This window comes from Netta rufina (genome assembly GCF_964035555.1).
Source record: "Netta rufina genome assembly, chromosome: 16".
Taxonomy (NCBI): Eukaryota; Metazoa; Chordata; class Aves; order Anseriformes; family Anatidae; genus Netta; species Netta rufina.
Genome location: NC_140140.1, coordinates 4,694,832 through 4,716,434, shown reverse-complemented (window position 1 = coordinate 4,716,434; position 21,603 = coordinate 4,694,832). Strand labels below are relative to the sequence as shown.

At 40.0% G+C, this 21,603-nt stretch overlaps 1 protein-coding gene across 1 annotated transcript in view; it reads right to left on the bottom strand.

Moving 5' to 3' along the window:
* PTPRT (protein tyrosine phosphatase receptor type T) overlaps positions 1 to 21,603 on the bottom strand; it is a gene marked incomplete at both ends in the record, with an annotated part of 444,837 nt that overhangs the window by 43,002 nt on the left and 380,232 nt on the right. Inside the window, 5 exons of the mRNA XM_084296820.1 lie at positions 1,807 to 1,842; positions 2,044 to 2,121; positions 8,311 to 8,459; positions 10,888 to 10,935; positions 18,248 to 18,277. Of these exons, the coding sequence (XP_084152946.1) occupies positions 1,807 to 1,842; positions 2,044 to 2,121; positions 8,311 to 8,459; positions 10,888 to 10,935; positions 18,248 to 18,277 (341 nt within the window). The remainder of the gene's footprint in view (positions 1 to 1,806; positions 1,843 to 2,043; positions 2,122 to 8,310; positions 8,460 to 10,887; positions 10,936 to 18,247; positions 18,278 to 21,603) is intronic.

The window sequence follows — 21,603 nt, the reverse complement described above, 5'->3', positions numbered from 1 at the left end:
CAGAAGGCATAACAGATGGAACAAATAGCACTGAACTGCAGGTAATGCCCAAAGACAGATATTGGTGGTGGGATGACTGATGCCCTTTTTAAATCTTTTGCTTTCCCAGGAATGAATATTAATAAACGTCAAAAAATTAAACTTATTTTTCTCATACAGCATCACCCAATGTCTGGTGAATCTGTCTGAGAAGCCAGAATGCCATAGTTTTCACTTGCCTTCAAGTCATAGGATAGAAATTTCTTCAGTGCTATGGGCTGTTTCACAGCACCTTTGGCTTTTATAGTCAGATGCAACTGACTGAGGGGGCGACCAGTCTGTGTAAATCATGTCTTGGAAATGCACTCTGCTTAACTTCCCGTGTGTAAAAACAGGGATATTAATCCTTGCTCAGCTCAGAGGTAGTGGTTAGAAGATGATAAGTTTGAAAGAGTTTTGAATACATAAGCATAAGACTACTTTAATTCTTATTCCCCACCCCCCCACCTTCCCTAAAATGTTGGGGTTTGAAAGCTTTGGGATTTTTCTTTTTTCCCTGTAAGAGGTATAGTTGAATCTGTCTCACTCCTAGAGCCATTTGGTTCACTATCAGGGCATAGGGGTGAAAATGTCTCTCTCACATGAGGGTCCCCATTTTCACAGATGCTGAGTGCTGGGATGAGAGCAATTTGACATCTTCCAGCAAACTGCAGGTCTGGGCCCTGCTTTGAAAGTATAGCCAAAAGATTAATCTGCCCTTAGACTTCTCTGTTGACAGCACTGAGTCTCTGGGGAACAAGAACAAACCTTCTAGAAAAGAAGGCTCTTTTTCTCTACTGCTTCAAAAGAGGGCTCACTCATTGCCATCGGGCACGTTGATATACAACAGGATAAATGCACGTATCGTGGCAGACCCTCTGAGCCTCTCTGGCCTGGCTGTTAGTCTGCAAACCAAGGCACTTAAGTGCTTGGTTGTAATTCCTTCCTGGTCTAACTATGGGCCTTCAGTGTGCTCAGAGTAATGTTTAAAGCAGACACGGTAGATTACTGTGTCTGGAAGTGAACATTTACTGTAGATAATCCAAAATGACAGTTCTGATAAATACCACTGGTTAGATTCTGATCAACTACACATCATCTTTCTGATTCATAGCAGAGGAATTGCCTTCTTCAAATTCCACATACAGGCAGCATCCTCCAGGGAGAGCCTGAAGTTGTAGGTTGTTATTACTCACTTTCAAGGGTACACCTCCAATAAGTTTCTGAATAACTTCTTTTATCAGCTTACAGTTTCTGCCAATTTTGCTCTCTCTGTTAACTTAATGTAAAAACATTTTATTTCTAAAAATCCCAAAGCTAAGAGCTCCACACTCTATGCTTTATTTATCTCCTGGACAAGAAGAGATAATTTTCAGAGATGCTGAACACTAACATCTTCCTCTAAAGTTACCAGCAGCCACAGCACAGCCTCCACCTTTTAGAACCTGCCTTTTATTATCCTCTCAAATCTGCTTGAACATTTAAAATGTAATTCTAAGCTTAAGCAGAATAAGGTGGGGCCACTTGCCCAAACTCAGCCTCTGATTTCTCCAAAGAAATTCTTATACTTTGAACTGTTTTTTCCTTTAAAAGATGAAATAAAAATCAATTAATAACAACAAGAAAGCACAAGTGAAACAAAAGGCTTCCCAATTAACAGAACACATGACTGCAGCATTAATTATGATTTTGGAGCCCAGCCACTCTGTAGCATTCTCTAAATTATCAAGATGCAATGAGTGTGTTTTCTCTCCAATGAAGTGCAGTACACCATACCTGGCTTCTTACCTAACAGCGTGGTCGATGGAACAGTGTCTGATGATACTTTGAGATGGAATTCCGTTCACCCACACGACACGGATCATTGAAAATCAACAGAAGATCAATAGGAAAAAAAAAATTACAAAAAAATGAAAACAAGGTTAGCCGTATCTAACACTCTGAAGATTCAGTCTATAGGTCATATTGGGAAATGTACAAAAGCAAAGAAAATTTAGAAATGAAAAAAAAGTCTGGCACTAGTACCTGAGTAGTAGGAATTCAACAAAGATTTGCTCTGAAGGGTTTTGCTTTGGACAGAAAATGAACAAGGAGAGGGTGATGCTAGGTAGGAAAGACATAAGGAAAAGACTTTAGACATATATTAAGAGAGAGAAAGAACAGGGAGAATGTTCCTCAAAGAACACAGTAATATGGGATATAAAACACTTATCAAAATGAATTATATTTTTCATCTCAACATGCATATTACATTTATTACAATGTCATAATGATGGATTTTCTTTAATATAAGCACTCCAGACCCCAAATATAATATTATAGTTATTGTAAATCAATGTGTTCCTACACAGGATACATGTATAGGACTATATCCTATATATACCTTTTCTTTTCTTTTTTTTTTTTTTTTTTTAAACCAAAGGAACATCTAGGAGAAAGATCCTTTAAAAGAACACCCAAAATACAAACTACAGAGAATAAAATGCATTAATAACAGTAAAATAAGCCTGCTCAAACACAATGTACACTAGTACCGCAAAAATACACACGTAGGGTAGCAAATTCTTTGTTAAAACCATATAAGATAACAAGGGAATTGTTCTTCAACCCAGAACACTTCATAGCAAATCCTATAGTATTTTCCTCTGAGAGACAGGTTCTTTTAGCAAGACCAACTTTCTCCCATTAAAGCATTAGCTTTCTCTGGACAAAAATCCACAAATTATTCCCATATTAATCAACTATTTATGGAACAGAGGCAGGGCTCCACATCTTCACAGTAGATTCCTTTCTTGCTAGTAAATTTATGAGGTTATTTTATATCTGCAAGAGCATACACATACATTCTTGTGGTAATCAATCATTTCTGAATGCATATTCTTCTATTATCATTCTGCTTTTATTCCTAAACTTACATTTATCTCCTCAAAATGTTGGGAAACAAGCTAGTACAAATCTCAGTACATCAGAAAGATGACAATAGATAACAGAGGAAAAACTATTCCATAATCCAAAATAAGTAGATAAAACTCAGTATACATATCAAAGTAATTTCAGAAGCTTTTTTTTTTTTATCTCTAGAAAATATAAAAAAAAACACCTCTTAAAAATTTCAAGTCCTTCTATGAAGTGAATGAAAGGAGTCACTACTCTAGGAAGTTTCATAAGGTCTGCAGAATTACCTCCTAAGCACTTTATAATCATCTAGTAAATGAACTTGCTCTGGTTTTGCATTCTCCTGCTATATTTTCAAGCTTAAACCATTTGAAAACACATTAAGATAATCAAATTTCTCATAGCTTAGTCTGCCTTCAGTCCATAACACATCTCATTTGGGACCTCTTTCACTTTCTTCCATGTTTGTTAGTCTAAATCAGACCCTCTCCTCTCCCGTACTTGGAACATGGCCACTTTGCAGATGTGCAGATAAGGCCTATGAAGAGTAATTCGGTTGCCCTGGGTCACAGAGCAAGACAACAGTCAGGACTTGGAGCAGTATTGGAATTTTCTGGAGTTTGGGAGAAAAAAGAACTTATGGGGCCAACCCTGCTTTTCCAGGAATTGCAAATTACAAATTACTTGGGAATCTGAAGGTAGATGCCTCACTCCAGTGAATTTGATTTAAATTGTTACCAATTGAGGTTTCTGAAATGAACAATACCTGTGAGACCGAGAGGCAAATTTAGACTTCCAAAGAGCTCATTTTCAAAATCAGTAGTGGCTTGTGTAACGAGATGCACACCCTGGGCCACCACCGCACCAGAGGTTCCCACCAGAACTAGCGCATGCACTTCCAGACACGATTTCACATCAGGGTAGATATTAAGACTTCATTTAAAATTCCCTCTACACAACCTGGAATGGCATAGGAGCCCATACAGCTCCCTCTAGTCATGTAGAATGGTGGAAGCTCCTCCCTGTTCTGGAAATGATTCTCCCTACTTTTTTTTTTTTTTTTTTTTTTTTTTTTAAGAGTTTGTAAAGAAACCAACCCTGCAAACAATCCAAACTGTCACAAAAAAAAAAAAAAAAAAAAAAAAAAAAAAAGATTTTGGTATTTTGCCTTTTTTTATTTTAATTTTTTAAATGATGAAATTTGGCTTTATTGCTCTTTATTTTAGATTTTTTTGGCTAAAGAAAATGTCTCACGGTCATGATACTACAGGTCCTTGGACTGCATTTAGCAGGCTTCCTACCCGAGAATGAAAAAATTATCTATGGAGTAACAACAACTGATCTTGATGCAACTGTTTTGACTTAGAACAAATCTTTAAGGCCTTTGCATTTGATTCACTGCAAAAGGATGTGGGATATAGAGAGGTGTGAATTTAGATGGTTCTTGGTTAAATATGATAATTAAAAAGCTGAGTGCCACTTATCTACGTTTTCCTCTTGTTTTTGCTAGTAAGAGCACAGTGACTTGGTAAGGATATAATAGTGCTCCCTAATGCAGATCTCAGTTCCCTACAGCTTCCTAAATGCTGTCTTCACACTGTGCCCCTGACAGTAATGTTAAGGCTACCTATCTAACAATCTGTATCGAAGTCACTCCTTTAGATTATTTGGAAAGCAGTCTTCTCCCAAACTGAGATGTCACAAAAGTTAAACATACCCCTGTAACCAGTCTCTAGCAAAACTGGATGCATTTTAAGAGATCAAATCCTCAGAATCAAATAGTTCCTGACACCAAGCTCCCAAGGATGTCAAGCTGGTGATGCTGGTGATGTAGCATTCTCCCTAGAGAGGATCTGCCTGATCTCTGTTATCTGCAGCCCTACCCATGGCATTTTATCATTGCAAAGCTGGAAGAGCAGTTCCTCTGTGCAGGACATATTAGCACATCGTTGCTGAGATGATATACTACTGCTTCTCCCATCACACAGATGGGCTGCCAAATTGCACAGAATTTATGTGCAATAACAACCCCTTGCACACCCTTCTGGTCAGCACACAGATGCTGGTGGATAATTTTAGGTCCACCTTGTCTCCCATTTGTCACCTCGTTTCACAATAACCCTGCACTGAGTCAGTGCCTACATGTGACTGTGCTGTGCCACTCCAAGGAAAATGACACTGCTTTCCAAACCCTCCTGCAAACTGAGCAGCAGTCTCAAATATTGCAAATACCATCGTTTATTTGTAATGGATTTAGGATATATATCTATATTAAAAAAAAAAAAAAAGGCAGCACAGTATTCGAGAAAAATGAACAATTCACCTTCACATGACCCTTTGGTAAAACTAGATGAGCTGGAATAATGCTGGACTAATTTATCTTTCAGCAAATACTTATTCTGATTCTATATCACGGCAGATACACAGGCTGAGTCCATAAAATCTCTCCAGTCAAAACTCTTACAAGTACCACCAAGAATTCTGCCTGGATAAGGGCTGTCAGTGTGGGACAGACAGAGGGATAAAGAGCTTCTTCCCTTTGGGCCAGAAAAGACAAGGGCCTATTTCTGTTACACTTTTCAGCAAGACCTGATGTCTCGCTGCTCCAGCACAGTTCACAGAATGGTTTGGGTGGGAAGGGACCTTAAAGTGCACCCAATGCCACCCCCTGCCATGGGCAGGGCCCCAGCCCCCCCCAGCCTGGCCTTGGGCACCCCCAGGGATGGGGCACCCACAGCTCCTCGGGGCAGACTGGGCAAGGCCTCGCCACCCTCAGACTAAAGAATTTCTTCCCTATATCTAATCCAAAACTATCCTCTTCCAGTTTAAAACCATTACCCCTTGTCCTGCCACTACATGTCCTTGTAAAGCACCCTTCTGCTGTTTTCGTGTAGGCCCCCTTTAGCAGGCCACTATCAGGTCTCCCCAGAGCCTTCTCCTGCCCAATCCCACTCCCTCAGGCTGCCTTCACAGCAGAGGTGCTCCAGCCCTCTGATCAACCCACAGCCCCAGGTCCTTCTCCTCAGGGCTGCTCTCCATGCATTCTCCACCCAGCCTCTGTTTGTGCTTGGGACTGCCCAGATGCTCCAGATCTCCCAGGACATAATTACATTTAACAACAGCAGACATCTCTGTCAAGTGACAATATTCAGATCTGCAAATTGCCAACAGGACTGTGTGCTCCTTCTGCAGTGCACTGGCCTCTACAGACCCCATTTCAGTCTGACTTTATGGATGGCATTATTTGCAAGAGCTGACACTGAAAATTTAGAAAGACATTCCCTCTAAAGCACTGAGATAGAGTAGGTGAAGGAATACGCATTTTTACTAACAGCAAAGTTGTTTTTTTTTTTTCCATGTTACTGCTACAGCAAACTTGGACTCTCATAGCCGAGGTCTAGATGGAGAGGACGACTCCCTGTCATGAGATATTCACAAACACTATTTCCTGTTGTGAGGAAAAAGAAAATTTAAGAAGGAATTTGAGAGAGCTGATTTCAAAAGCTAAGATGAATAACCCCTTGTAAAACTCTATTAGTTAGCAGAAAGGTTACAAAGTAATCAAAGTAATCCTATTACGTTATTCAAAAGTTACAGTAGGCCTGTATAGAAACCCTCAGGTATTAAACTCCATTAAGGCAATTTTTTTTTGAAAAGAAAGGCTGTTACTCTTTTTTTTTTTTTCCTCCTATCTATATCATAAGTGCCAAACCCATGAAATTCCTGTATCAGCATGTGCACGCTACTGCACCGAAGAGAACTTACCTCCAACACCTCGGCATCCTGGACTTGGCAGAAAAAAATGTGGAGAAATCATAAAAGCTTATTGGTAATTATTTCTCATGGATATAGAGAAGAAAAAAAGAAAAGAATCAGCCCATGACTGTGTTACAGGCTTGTGTTACAGAAGGAGGTGGTGATAAAATCTGCAATGATGTCAGACAAGCAAAGGACTTTCTGAATTTAAAAAAAAAAACAACTGAAGGTACACTTTTTTTTTTTTTTTTTTTTTTTACAAAATTAGATAATTTTTTTTCTAGAGTTGCCATTTCAACTAAGTGACTCAGCTGTTTTAATTAGACTCTCAAAATACCAAGAAAAAAAAATGAGGTCACAGTATAGGCTCAACTCTTCTCTTATTTTCTGGTGGAAAAAAACATTTCAAAAAGCCAAAATCTGAAGGAAGTGTGAAAAACTTCGTTTTCCCCATACATTTCAAACAAGCTACCTCTGCTGTTTCTAGGCTGCCTGTTACAATGCTGGCCTCTGCTATCCTGTCTTTCAAAGATATGAGCCACTGACAACTCGTGCTGTCTTCTTTAGAAGATATAGCTACTCAGCACCTGAGAAAATTAGATCTTGACTCAAGTCAATTTAATATCAGAGAGAAGTGTTCACTGCTAGCCTTGACGGTCCCAAACACCTATTTACCCATCTCACAGGTACATTACACAGAGTGACAGTAGCAATGCATGCAGATGGAATTTGACATGACCTACAGAGGGAAAAGAAAAATTCACTCAGCCTGTCCCAATCAATCTGAGATTGCAAAGCAAGGTTTAAATGATAAAAAGCTTTTTTTTATCACAGGCAAATCCTTGTTAGTAATTAGGGGAAAAACACTTCACTACAGATGCTTAAAAATGACAGAAGAGTTCTAGCACATATTTTGGTTTTAAAGCTGGTCCCTCTTCAAACTATAGGCTAAGTGTCAAAAGAAGGAGTGACATTCCCATAGTGTCTAAGTTAAAATTTATTTAATACCAAAAAGTTTACAAATCCACCATGCAATCCACCATGCACTCAATCTGGATCTAGCAAGGCTAAATTATAACTTTGTGCTGTTTTTTCCCACAGAAGTCTTCCAGCTACAGAGGTCTGCATGTTTTACAAATATTAACTACAATTACTTTTATGGAAGTGATGTGAAAAATAAAGTGAGAACACAGGCAAAAGAAGAAATGCTGTCTTTCCATTTCAGTTCTCTGACCATGAGACCATGCTTTCTTTCATAACAACTTCATACAAAAAATATTACTTCCACCCTAGAAATCTGCTAAGTAATGTAATTCGACTCTTCTACTCACAAAGGAAAAACTATATCTGTATTTCTGAAGAACAAATGATCACATGTCTTTTTGAATGTCTGACGTAGTTTTTAAAACAGACTTTAATCTTGGTAGATTTAGAGTGAGAAGGAATGCTATCCACCCATCTGAGAGTTAAGGTAGGGGCAGTGCAAGAGAATTTCAGACAACTGATTTCTAGCGAGCTTTCACAATGAACCCTCACACTGTCACTCCTAGCTCCTCAGCATTGTGCCCATAGGAATAGGTCCTTTCAAGAACCTAGAGCTCTCCAAAGGGGACATATCCACTGCAAGCAAGTTAAACTTACTGAATCCATTAACATCTTGGCAGCTGGAAGAGAAAGCTTCTTCATTGTGAACAGCACTGAGTTTGGCAGAGGTCTTGTCTGAAGTAGCCACGGGACCCATCTCCCTCTGTGTGCTGGTCTGAGTCTCCTTCTGCTTCTTGGCTAGCTTCCTTTAGGGTGTTTTGAAGAGGGGAGAAATCAAGGTCAGTTTTCCCTCATTAGAAAGAAAACAATGAGAAAATATCTTGAAAAATCACAATTATCCCACTTGGACAGACATGCAGGGCACGTGGCAAACCGCACGAGAGAAAACCCCACAGCTTTTTAATATAAGTGATGTGGAGTACAATAAACGGTGATGCCAGTCCGTGAGCCTAGCTGTCCCTCCCAGTAGCTTATTGTGCACAAGCCTGCATCACCCCAGCAGTAGGAGCACAAGTCACCATTGAAGAGGGTGGCATAAGGAAAGCCCCTGGAGCAGGTGACATCTGCTCCAGGAAGAGCAGAGGACACTGGGCGAAGGCAGTGATCAGAATGGCTCGCTAGGAGGTACACGGGATGTCTGCATCCATCCCACGGGGCCACCTACACCTGGGACTTTCTCTGACAGCTCCGGTGAAGAGTGCGGCCTGACCCTGTGCACAACCTGGTGGCTGGAGCAGGAGTCCTGCCCATTCCCCGAGCAGGGCACCGAGGGCAGCAGTCTGTACTGGATTTTGACAAGCACCCAAACTGCACTGAGGATCGACAGTCAGAGGAAGAGTGGGGCTAGTTAAAGGCTGAAGTAATTTAAAAAATGGCTATGCCCAGAAACGCCTCTGTGCGTACTGGGCCTCTTCTTATTTTGTAGAGAACTCAAAATGCCCCATCACTGGAAGTGTCTGCCCAATCCCTGAAGTGTTGTCCCATCCCTGGAAGTGTTTAAGGTTAGGTTGGATGGGACTTTGAGCAACCTGGTCTGGTGGGAGGAGTCCCTGCCTACGGCAGGGGGGTTGGAATTGGATGATCTTTAAGGTCCCTTCCAACCCAAACCATTCTGTGACTGTACGATTCAAAAACATTGGTGAAAGTAGAAACAGTGCCAGCTCCAAAAACAGTAACAAAGCCAAGAACGAGGCTCCTCTTTTGCAAACACAGCTAATAATAAGGAAATGGAGAGAAGCAGAAAAAGTGAGCTGCTAAGCTCTCATTGACATTTGGCCGCCCTGTGCTTCATTCATATCAGAGAGCAAAACTGTTTAAAAATGAATGTGTGACATTCTGCAACCCGCACCCTGCAAAAATATCACACAAATCCCTGGAACCAGCAAAGAACTTTGCTTACATGGCTTCTGTATATAAGAAAATAAAACAAAATAAAAGGGAGAAAAATAGATTACTGTAAGTAGGAGTTTTACTTTCCTCTTTTCCCCCCTAACTCAAGGAAAAAAAAACACCTAACAACCAAATCATTTTGCAAAGATGTTTTTCTTCACTGAGATGACATGCTTACGGTAAGTACTACCCATCTTTTAAACTTCATTAGACTCTTAAAAGGATATTCCTTGCAACATATTTCAACAGGCTTTATTTATTCACAGCACATGTCAGAGTGGCATTTACTAGCAAGTTCAAGCACACAGCTGAGCCCCAGCCCTTCACGAGGTGGGGCAGCTGGGCCAGCAACACTCATTTGCAAAGAAAGGTCAGAGAACTAAAACCTTTGTCCGTGTCTGGAGGAAATGACTATTTTAAGGCAAGCTGCATAATCCAGACCAGGAGAGCACAAAATTGTGGAGAAACGTCTAATGTCTGCTGCAAACTTCTGAACAAACACATCTCTCTCATCTGCTCAGCCAGTTGAGGTTCAGCATTGTGCTTTCAGTTCCAACTCACAGCTATTCAACTTGGGTACGTAATTATAGAGTGCATATTTAGATCTCACAAAATCTCCATGATGTATCCACTTCTGTAGATGAAGATGCAAACAGAGGAACCGGCTTTGAATGATGAAGCAAAAAGCTGGTGTTTAATGATGTTAAAAGCTTTGCTTCCAGTACATAGCAATGCTAGCACAGCCAGATTTATTAGCTATGAGCTACAGCCATGTGAGCCCCCTTTTTTTGTGCTGTGGTACCTGAGGTAACAACAATAGTCTTGGAGTGTATTAACCCTCCTATGCAGTTATTTTAATCCTTTAGATTTGCTAATCATACATGGCTATGTGAATTCTTTGGCAACAGGAATTAAAATTTCTCAGTGGGAAGCACTAATCCAAAATGCACAAGTCCTTAATAACAAGCACTCTGGACTGCTGGGGTGAGCCATTACACACTACCACTACTGATGTTTAAAAATAGCAAGTCAAAAAGGGTGACTTCCTTATTAAATCCAGATTAAATTATTTGTGGCAGTAATTACCTCTAAGTCCCATTGCTCGGTTTCTTTTCAGAAATGCCAATAAGCTACAAAGAGCTGGAGCTGGCAAACTCCTCTTCTCTTTCAGTGGACAAGCAATAACATTTCTGCATGTTCTACGCAGGAAAAAAATCACCCCAAACCCAAGCCCATGAGTCCCCGAAGGCCTGCTTACAAAAGCCCTGTGCAAAGCAGTTCTACCTGGTCCTGTAGAAGACAGAGAGGCCCCTAAAACATTGGCTTGAATGCCTAAAAAGAAAAGGTGACATGAGTTTAAAGTTCTCGACCTAACTCGCACGCACAAACGGCAGCCTCTCTGCGCAGGCTGCCCACAGGTGGACCAGCTGAAGCTGATGCAAGTTCAGAGAGAAGTGCACAGAAGAAGCCACACGGAAAACTGTTTGGCATCTGACAGCGCTACAATTTGCTTTCGACATGGCGTTATCAGTTTCCACCTTTCTTCCTCTCTCTTCCAAGAATGTAAAAATTCTTCATCTAAATTTAGAGGGAAAAGGAAGACAGATCTCTTTTGAGGATTTCAGAGCTAAGCTTGCCAGACACATCAAGGGGCTCTCAGTTTCTAAATGTGCCTTTTCTGTCTCAGTTACGTGTCTGGATAGAGTGGCAGCACAGGACTAAGCCTATTTGGTCCTTACCATCTTTATAATTCATAGAAAGGATTATAAAATCAAATGACTAGCACTTTCTAGAATGTTAGGGATGTGACTTAAACCCACGGCTAGGTAGAGGTTTATTTGCCAGCATGTCAAAATGTCTTTGGAATTGGAAAAGCATTTATCTGAAAATGCTGTTTCCAAAAATAGGGCACTTCAAGAGATCTCTGTGAATCACTGACAAGCTGCATCAGTGACACGGCTCCTGCTCTCCTTACTGACCAGCTTCCCCTAAACACAACAACGGCAACATCCCGAGGAAACTGCTATCAGTGCATTAGTGTCAATCACAGGCCAGCTGCAGGCTGCCTCGAGCATGTAACCAGCACAGTCTGTCACCAGGCACCGAGAAGACACTTTCTGTCTCATGCATTATGCAGTTGAAAAGGGGAAGAAATAAAGGACTGGGCAGATACTTGGAAGAAGAGTCTGATACAATCAACATAGGGTGAAGAGACTGAAATGTCAAAATGTGAGTATGGCGGTATTAATGGCTGGTTTACATTTAAGCATAAGGAAAATGTGCCAAGAAGAAAACAAGAATCCATGGATGGGGTTTACTGGGTTACCCTTTTCAGTTCAAGAGGGTTTGTAAATGCAGAGATGATGGTTATGGGCATTATACACACAAAGGAGTGATGAGACAGAAAGATACTCAAAGCAGAATAAAAAAAAAAAAAAAAAATGAAACCAGCTGCATAATCAGGCAGTTGAAGCTGACCCAACTAAAGCAAGGACAAGAGCTATTAGCAGTGAACCTAAACTAAATGCAAATTTAGAAAAAAAATTACGATGGAGATTTGATTTAGCTATTTTTGAAACTTCTACTCATCAGTGAATATATATAAAATGCTGAAACACTATATTAAAACTGTGGGGCTTCCAGTTTAACAGTCAAGGAATTCAAACTTAGTATCAAGCTAAAAGCATTTATTACCATAGGCATTGATCAGAAAACTCAAGGAATATTTTCAGTTAGAAGAATTCATAGGATCAGATTCCAGTTTTGCAGAGGCTTGGGTAAACTTTAAGGATTATATTTTTAAAAGCAGCTCTTCTCTAAATTTTTATATCAATTTTACATGCGTGAATGTTAAATCTGTAACTGCCACTCCTAAAAAGCTCTGGTACGTGTACGCTGACAGATTTAATTTTAGATGTTTCACAAGGATGGATTATATATACTATAATGTAGATTTGCATGCACAGGTAATTTAGACATTAGGTATAGAGTATGTAAGTTAAACATGAAATTTCCTCCTACAGACAAAAATTGCATATTGCCCTCATTTCAAATAAGCAATTTAAGAAAGCTACAAAATACAATTCCTATTAGATATTTGTGAGCAGCAGCCTGCTGGGAGTACACACACTATTTATTATGGAACCTGCACAAATATGGGGCAGAGCCCAACCATGCAAATACCCAGTTAAGAGCCCTAGTTAAACAGCAGATCTACTGAAGAGGATCTCTGCCCCCTTGATCTGTACTAGATCATACGCTCAGCTTGAAAGAACAGTTTCATGTTGGTGCGAAAATAAGGCAGGGATTATACATGGCTGTGTGGTCTGCAGGACACAGGTAATCCTTTTGCTCTGATGCAGGAGCGGTAAAGCCCCCATTGCAGTACAGCATCCAGTTCTGCACTTCAAAAAGATGTGTACCAAAGGTACATACACAAAAGCAGAACATGAAAGGTAAATCTAGAAAACATGACCTACAAGCAAAGGCCAAAAGAAGCATGGTTCTTTCATCTAGAGCAAAGATGATGGAATAGAGCTGACAAATCTTCAAATCCATGAGAGGATACCACAGGAAAGTTCTCCCAGTCTATAGGGGCTGGGGGAAAAGGTAATGGGCTTATATTACAGGAAAAGGAGTTCATTTTAGACTTTGGGACAACTATACACCACAGAAACTGCCCAGCACTCAGGCAGGTTGGGCAGGTAGGCTGTGAAATCTTCTGACAGCCAGGCAGGTGGGTGTCTCTCCCTGTTCCTGCACTCTGCACTGTCACCTTCATGCTTAAAACCACAGCACATCGCACGCTCCCTTTCTGCCTCCTGTAGAGCAAAGCTCAGAAATTGCGTCTGCTCTAAGGGCACAGGCAGTTCACTGGTTTTCACAGCCTCTGTAAGGGCAAACCCTCCACACTGGAAAGCACAAAGTCAGTTTTGCCTGTTCTTCTTTAGTGTGTGCCATGGCAAAGCCTGAGTAGAAGGAATTCACCAAGGCAGAGGCTGTGAGGACTGCGCCACTGCTGCTTACAAGGCAAACGCTACTTGACATGAGAAAGGGCTGCAATGTAGGTATAAGTCCAAAGATGATCTGAACAGTTTTACCTCTGCATATACAAACTCTGCGTCAGGGAAAATGGAGGGCTACACTCTCTAAGCTTTACTTGAGCGAATTAATCACTGTTTGTGGAAGAGCTTTGCTCACAACAATATCAACTTTGGACAAGGCAAGTGTACACGAGAGCCACGCAGAAGAATATACTGATATAAACAGTCAGCAAGCACAGCCCTCTGCAAAGCTGAAGTTTGCACTCACCTCACAGACATGTTTAAATAAATGCTCACATACTTCCTGAATTTTCTTTTAAAATTTGCTTTAATTAGGCCATGGCCACTGATTTATGACTTTGTTCTTCCAGTATCTAATGAGAAAAACAATTTCTTAACATTCTGATTTAGCAAGATGACCTGTGCAGGCAGATCCCACCATCCAGGGAAATATATGGAAATCTTTAGGCATGTAGGTATTTATACAATGGCATACTCATAAATAAATTCAATGTTTTACTTCTTTTCAAATGTCCTACAGGCGGTGGGAATAAATTCAACACAAACTGTTATTTCAGAAAATGCAAGTATAAATTCAGCTTGCTAACTTGGACGGAATCTGTCCCATGAAGAGAAACTCCCAGCTGAAACCACCACCACAATTAAAGCTTGTATGAAATTACAATGAGAGTTGAAGTACTCTGGCCAGATCAGGGACAAAGGAAAGCAATGTATTGGCTATTGAGTGCCTTTTCTTATAAATAACATTAAACAGCATTTGCAATATATACATGAATCTACTAATTTCCAGAAACACTTCTATGGTCTGTTAGCACTCTTGATTAAATTTCAGTCTGCAACCATTGCCCAGCTCAGCAGAAGAAGGAAAAAAGCAAACAAACAGAAAACAACAAAAAACAACTGCACACAGAAAATAAAACATTTCCACTCCTTTTCCTGCTGAAGAAATAATAAAGCCTTGATAAGCGTTGCTGCAATGGAAAATACTGTTGTAAAAGAAGTGTCTGTCATTAAATGCAAAACCTCCTTTAAAGCAGATGCAATGCTGCCTATGTTTTATAGCTTCATCTAAGAAAATAAAAAAAAAAAAACTTTCAGAGGTGGATGGGTTGTTTTGTTATACAGCACATTGTATCTTACAATGCATTAAACTTGCATGCAATGTGTCAGAGAGAGCGATTGTGTAGAAAATCCAGGCAACATTTGTACTGGTGTAAATACAGAGTATTTCAGAATACTCATGCCTCACCAGGGTGACAGTGGTGTAAGGAGCATATCAGGACAGGAACTCCAATTTTCCATCTCTCTTTTCCTATCACAAAACCATGAGGACTTAGCCTACTCTATTGGTACAGCAAATTCTGTCCAAGGATTTCAAAGCATCTGCTACTAACTTCTAGTGATGGGTAGACTGAAGTACCCAAAATGAAGTCAGCCCTGCATGATGACTTATCAAGAGAGGAACAGGGGCTTCCTGGGTTTGTATTTCCACTTTATATGTGTTAAAGATCTTTATGGCCTTCTCTTTCAGTCAGAATAACATCTGTTCCCATATGTTGTAGGCAGCTTTTAATGAAGTGTCGCCATACAAAACTCCCATAATAATTCATCCAATATGCACAAAATAGCTGGAAAAAGCTTCTCATAAGTGGGTAGTTCTGATGGTCTCATTGAAGCAGTGAGTACTTCAAATCTCAGTGGCTTAGATATATCATCAAGAACTGTTAAGAAGAGTTAGGGGTTGGAGATTTACGGTTCCTTAAGAAGAAGAAATGGCAGCGCAGCAGATGACAAAGGGGTAAAAGGAATTACCCTAATGCAAACAAGGATTACTCAAAGAACAAGAAATCTGAAGTCCAGAAACTGAAGCTAAAAATAAAGTGATGTAGTCCATATAGTTGTGTTTAAAGATCTGCCAACAGATCTATTTGAGAACCTGCTTTTCAATACTGTTAACTCATTGAATTCAATTTTGCTTCAGGACAAGGTCATAGCATGGAAGCCAATTCTATTAAAAAAATCTCTATATATACATATTGCTGCTCTTATTTTCACAACACTTCAAATAAACTTAAATCAAACCTCTCTGTTCATAAGAGGCTGTAGCAATTTCTATCAGCTTTTGCTAAGAATTACACAATCCTTAGCAATTTAGGATTTTCATCTGCAATCATAATAAAACACCCTATTTCATGTGAAACTTGAAACATGAAACTCAATAAAACTTCATCTTATGCTCCCTGATGGATTCTCCTGCTTTCTTCCCTGACTTATTGGAATGTCCCTCACATGCTGACAATTGTTTGGGAGAAAAATAAAGAGTCTGGTTTTGCAGATCAGCGTACAGGCCAAATGCCAATCCAAACCCAAATACTGCCAAGCACAACTTGATGCTGGAAGTATATATCGTGTACAACTATTCGTGTGTTACCCTCTACCACAGAGATGTTCCAGCTAGCAGAGCTCATGCTTGATGTGGTACCTGGGACACCGTAAGCACGGAACTAAGAATAAGCTCTCTGCAAACAGTTTTGGGTGCAGCACTAGAGATAGTTCCACGATTTCTGCATCCTGAGCTCAAATCTCCATTCAGTGCTTCAGTGAGGTGCTATGAACATGTAAGTTTGCCTGATGACACCTCTGGCTTCCCTGTGCTGTGATATGCTGTGTGGTGTACCTCTGCTTTATTAAATCTTTGCAGCCCACTGCCACTTGCTTCTGCTGCTGGTGAATTTCACTTCAACCTCAGGCTTAGGTTACCTGCAGCCTCTTCACTTTTCCTGAGTCAACCTCCTGTAACCCATGATCCACAGAAGCCACCAAAGGAAGGCAAAGAGACTGCTTAAGAACAGCTTTACTTTCTCTGTTGCAGAGTAATCCTCAGCTGACGACCTAAAGCAACATTGTGGTGCAGTTGTAAAAAGGGGTAATATAGGGCTCTGAAGGTGATTCAAGGTTTTTTTTAAAGGCACACATCTCAAAATATAATTAAGGCAGGAAATGTTCTGACCATATACTGCCTGCAGGAAAAAGACAAAATTGTAATGGTGAAATGGGGACCGCATTTTTCAGGCAATGGTGCTGACTGGTTGTGAGGAAATAACAGTAAAACAGCGCAGACAGAACTTTTTTGATATTCCTGGGAAACATGGAAAGGCTGTGGCAATAACTGCAACTAGCTAGTAGCACCTATATGCTAAAATGTCCTCTACTTTAACACTAAGTTAAACCTCTGTTGAAATCTTTCCATTTGTGGTCAAATTCTATTCTTGGTGAACTAGCGTGGAATCTAGAGAAAATGGAGTTACTCCACATTTACAGTTACATAACTGGACAAATTCAAGTGTCACTAGGGTGTCTTTTGGGTCCTTACGAACTTCGCAACTCGTGAATGTTCCTCTTTCAATTATTTCTTGATAGGTCATTGAGAAGCAAAACCACTCTAACAGGTGAATAGGGATCCTAATACTTCTTTGCCCTGTTCTTAGGATGGATATAAATTTGACTCTCATGAATAAGAAGTCAACTTCCACTAAAATGGTAGAACATAAATGCATTAATTTCACTGACCTACCAAACAACTTCCAAATGAATTCACAGGATAAAGGCACAAGATCAAGACAAAGATGAACTGCAGAAACAGCCAAAGGAGAAGGCTCCAGGGTGGCAGGCTCAGAGGCCCTGGCAAAACACACGTGGCCCTTTTGACAACTTTGTCTATGCCAGAGCCCTAGAAAGTCAGACAGGTTGCTGCTTTTGAGGGCAATACGGCTGATGGTTGTGAGAGATGGAGAGGAGACCCGTTTCTCTCAGCAGTAACAGTTGCCTTCTCCATCCCTCCCAACTCTCTGGTGACAGCAAAGGCATCCACCTCAATTCTTCAGGACTCCTTCTTCAAATCATTGATCCAGTCCTCCCCTCCTCCTGATCCTCAGACAACTGTTATCGTGGCAGCAACAGCTTGGCCCTGATTACTTTCCAGCCCTTCAACCTTTAGGTAACAGATGGCTCCAGAAAGTACTGGTGTGTGAAGCATTTTCACGTGCCTTAACTGCCCTAATTATGCAGCATTGTCATTAGGACAGGACAGGTGATTTAGATCTGAAAATCTGAACTGCTTCATCATCCATGGGTCTAAAATGGCACTCAGAACCTGGCAGCTCCAGGAACAGGGATATTGGCTGAGATCAAGTCCTAATTGCCAGAAACATTGCATTTTTAAAATACTTATATCCATACCTGAGAAACTCCCCTTTCAGGTGTGAATTTCCCTGCAGTCTGGCTAAATATAGTGGACAATTAAAAAAGGTGCATTTGGGACATTCTGTATTTGTTTTTTAGCATTTGAACATCTATAAATCATAACTGACAAATCTATGGATGTTTGTGGTTGCAGGCATAGTTAAAGATGAAATGGTGAAACAGGGTAAGTACAGTAGCGTGAAAGAAAAATAAAACACAAGCTGCTGGAAAGACAAGATGAAATGGTTAAAGAAGATATAAAAGAAAAGAATACAACAAAGCACAAAATTACCACAGTAAGCATGCTTAAGAAACATCGTCCCCAGCTAGATACTTACAAGTAATAGGAGTAGGAGTATGCATTTCTTCTAAATATTGACGGCCAGTCAGATGAACAAAATATCCAAAATAGGAAAAGAAAGAAGAATACATAATTAGATTTATATGACCTCTTTTTTATTGTTTTTATTCATATTTTATTATTTTTATTTGTATTCTTATTTTATTATTTTTACTGTTATTATTATTAAAAGAAAATATAAAGTATTTGTGCTGCCACTGGTACTGAGCTTCTTATTTTTCTAAACATTTGTTAGGAGGTGTAGGTCCTGAGGAATGCATGCCAAACTGAAGACAGAGCACACGGGTGCGTTTCCACTTCTGCTACTGACTCACATCACACACATGAATGAATCCCTTCACCAATTTCTTCCTCTACTTTGCCATGTCAATAACACAGATAATGAGACTTACCTTTGCCTATAAAGTGCTTTGAGATTTTTGGAATGGAAAGGATTAACTAAGTGCTATCAATTAAATAACAAGTAGTAAAATGGCAATGTAAAAATATCTCAATTTCAGGATGTTTAGACAATGAACAAATTGTGCAATGATAAACAAAGCTTTGAACTCTAAAATGCAAATAGATCATTAACAATTCAAACACCACTACATATTTATAGATGATCCCTTGGTTATGTATTAGCTTTCTGCATCATTGTGATTTCAGAACATTTTTACACAGCAACATGAAATGAGTCCTGCCAGCCAGTTATAACTTGTTATAACAGTTATAACAGTGATGTCTTCCCTTTTTATAACTTAAGAAGAGCTTATCTAAAAATGCTCTTTTGCAACAGATATAGCACACGTTATTACAGATTAACAGCAAGGCACAAGGCAGCCTCAACAGTGGTAGTCACAGTCAAGATGGAGAAAAACAATGAGAAACAAAATTCAACCTTTTACATAATTTTGAAGTCCCATCTTTGAAGGGACTTCAAGGGACTACAAATACTAGGAAATGCTTACAAGGATAGACAAAGGATTCGAGTGTTTGCTTTTATGGCTGCTGCGAATACAACTTTCATAAGCACACGTGGAAGCTAGATTCAGCAGGGTTACTCTCTGGGCACAACTGCTCTCTTTGCTATGCACTGACTGAGCATATCACAACTTGCACAATTGGTATTTCTCTTGTTGTTGTTAGAAACACAACCTGCCCCATTTCCTCATACATTCCCAGTCTGCTGTCCCATGAAGAGGTTTCCCCTGGGAAGAAACAGCTGACTACAGGTGTATGAGAGGATTACGCTGAAATGACACAGTCTGTGGTGGTGGCCCTTGCTATAGACCTGAAATTCAGGTCAGATTCCTGATAAATCCCAGCTTACTTGAATGACTGAGTCCAAGATACACCTAAATATATTGTTAACCTAATGCCAGAATCCCCTGAAACTCAGAAATTCTGCACATGACAGCACTGCACCAGTTATGGTGTAGCGATTGCCACTGAGCTACACTGTGTAGTTCTGAGCTCCTCTGAACCTCTTAGCAAAAAGAAAATCACCAGGATGTTGGAAATGAGAGCCCACACAGCTAGACCCACTCCCCTACACACCCCAAAATATTTTTTAATTTAACTCCTCAGCTACACCAGCGTCAGGTTTCACAGAGCCCTCCCAGCTGCAGTCTCTCTGTTGAACATCTCGCTGTACTTTTTGCTTTTCTCATGCTCAGCCACTGGGCATGTGTGATCGCAAGAGACCCACGTCTCGATAAAAAGCTGCATATCCCTCAAGGCTGCTGAGGAAAGCTACATAAGATTTATTCTGTAAGGACAGGAAACAGAGGAAAGCAAACATAAGGAGGTTTTTATTTTGGAATTGGACATGCCATTTTGGCTCAAATTCTCCCATAACATGCAACCTAGGAAAAGGACTTCCTAGAGAATATTTCAAAGCTGTTAGAACTGGTCAGAATTAGGGATCACTAAAAACACGACTTGATCCTAGAATGTACAACACAAGCTGAAGAGCCTGCCTACCACCTCTCTTCAGTAGGGACACAGAAAGGACAGGGGTCTCTGAACGTGCAAATATCCCTACAGTAATTTCACCCTATAGCTTGGATATGTTCTGCTCAAGAGACTCTTGAGTCTTACTTAATTATTTTAAGGTAACAATCTAAATCCTAATCAAGAATAAGGAGCTAAATTTTCATAGAAGGCGCTAATCCTAGACCCTACATAGCCCCAAATCTCCTTTTTTGCTACCAACAGCAGTTTAAAGAAATTTATTTACAGTGCACCCGTGACAGGCTGTCTGATCCAATTTATTCAGTCTTATACTTAAAGGGGTCAGTAGAGACTTTGTCCACTCAAACACACAAGCCTGAAAAGTGTCACATCCTTTACTCCAGGGAAATGTGAGTCACGATTACAGAGGAGTTAAGGCTGTCCAGATGAAATCAGAATTGACCAAAATCTAATCCTTCTGGGGTGCAAAGTCAAAGGGTATTTCCTCCACAAAGAAGGTTATAAATGCCTTGTTTTTCTTGTTTCATCATGTTTTTTTTTTTTTGTTTTTTTTTTTTTTTTACTAACCAGTCCTATATAATCTCTTGCGCAAATACGTTTAATTAATACTAAGTACAAACAAACAAGCTCCTTAGAGTATTAGCCATACCTTGATACAACAAAAATAAGGTATTTCAAGGTATTCTGTATCTATCTGCTCATGAAAGGAAGTGGCAGTGTTCAAATGATCACCAACTCACATGCTGGAAATTAACGGGCTCAATTACACCGCAGGAATTTGTATGCCCTTATACATACAGTAATATTGGAGCTGCAAAAATGTAACTCATGTAGCCAGTGGGTCCCCAAATCTAGGCAAACAAATTTAGTTCACAATTTTAATTTTAAATACTGTAGGACAGCCATTTAAAAAAAAAGAACTCTATCTACATACACAGATTTTCAACATAGATATACACACATGCAAACATGTAGCAGACTACACGATCCCAAGGTTCAGCTAAAACACTACAGACAAACACATGCAAAAATGAAAGCCAAATCGTCCACTGTATAAACTTTCTCGCTGGCTTAATTTAGCTTCACATGTCTGACTAAACCCCACGAAATATTGGCAGCTCGCAGAAATTTCCCGGTTGCTCGAGATTTTGAAATGCATTCTACTGAAACATTTGTTACCATGTTACATATCAAAGGCTCAAAAAATATAGTGATTTGAGGTGTCCCACACTTTCTGATGACCTGTCCAATCCTAATCTCAGATCATTTTCTTTCTCAGTGCTTCCTCCTCTTCTAATCTCTCCCCTTGTATCGGTCTTTGTACCGGTTAGCGAACCACTTCATTCAGGATATCCATGTCTGTGTCTATTACCAATG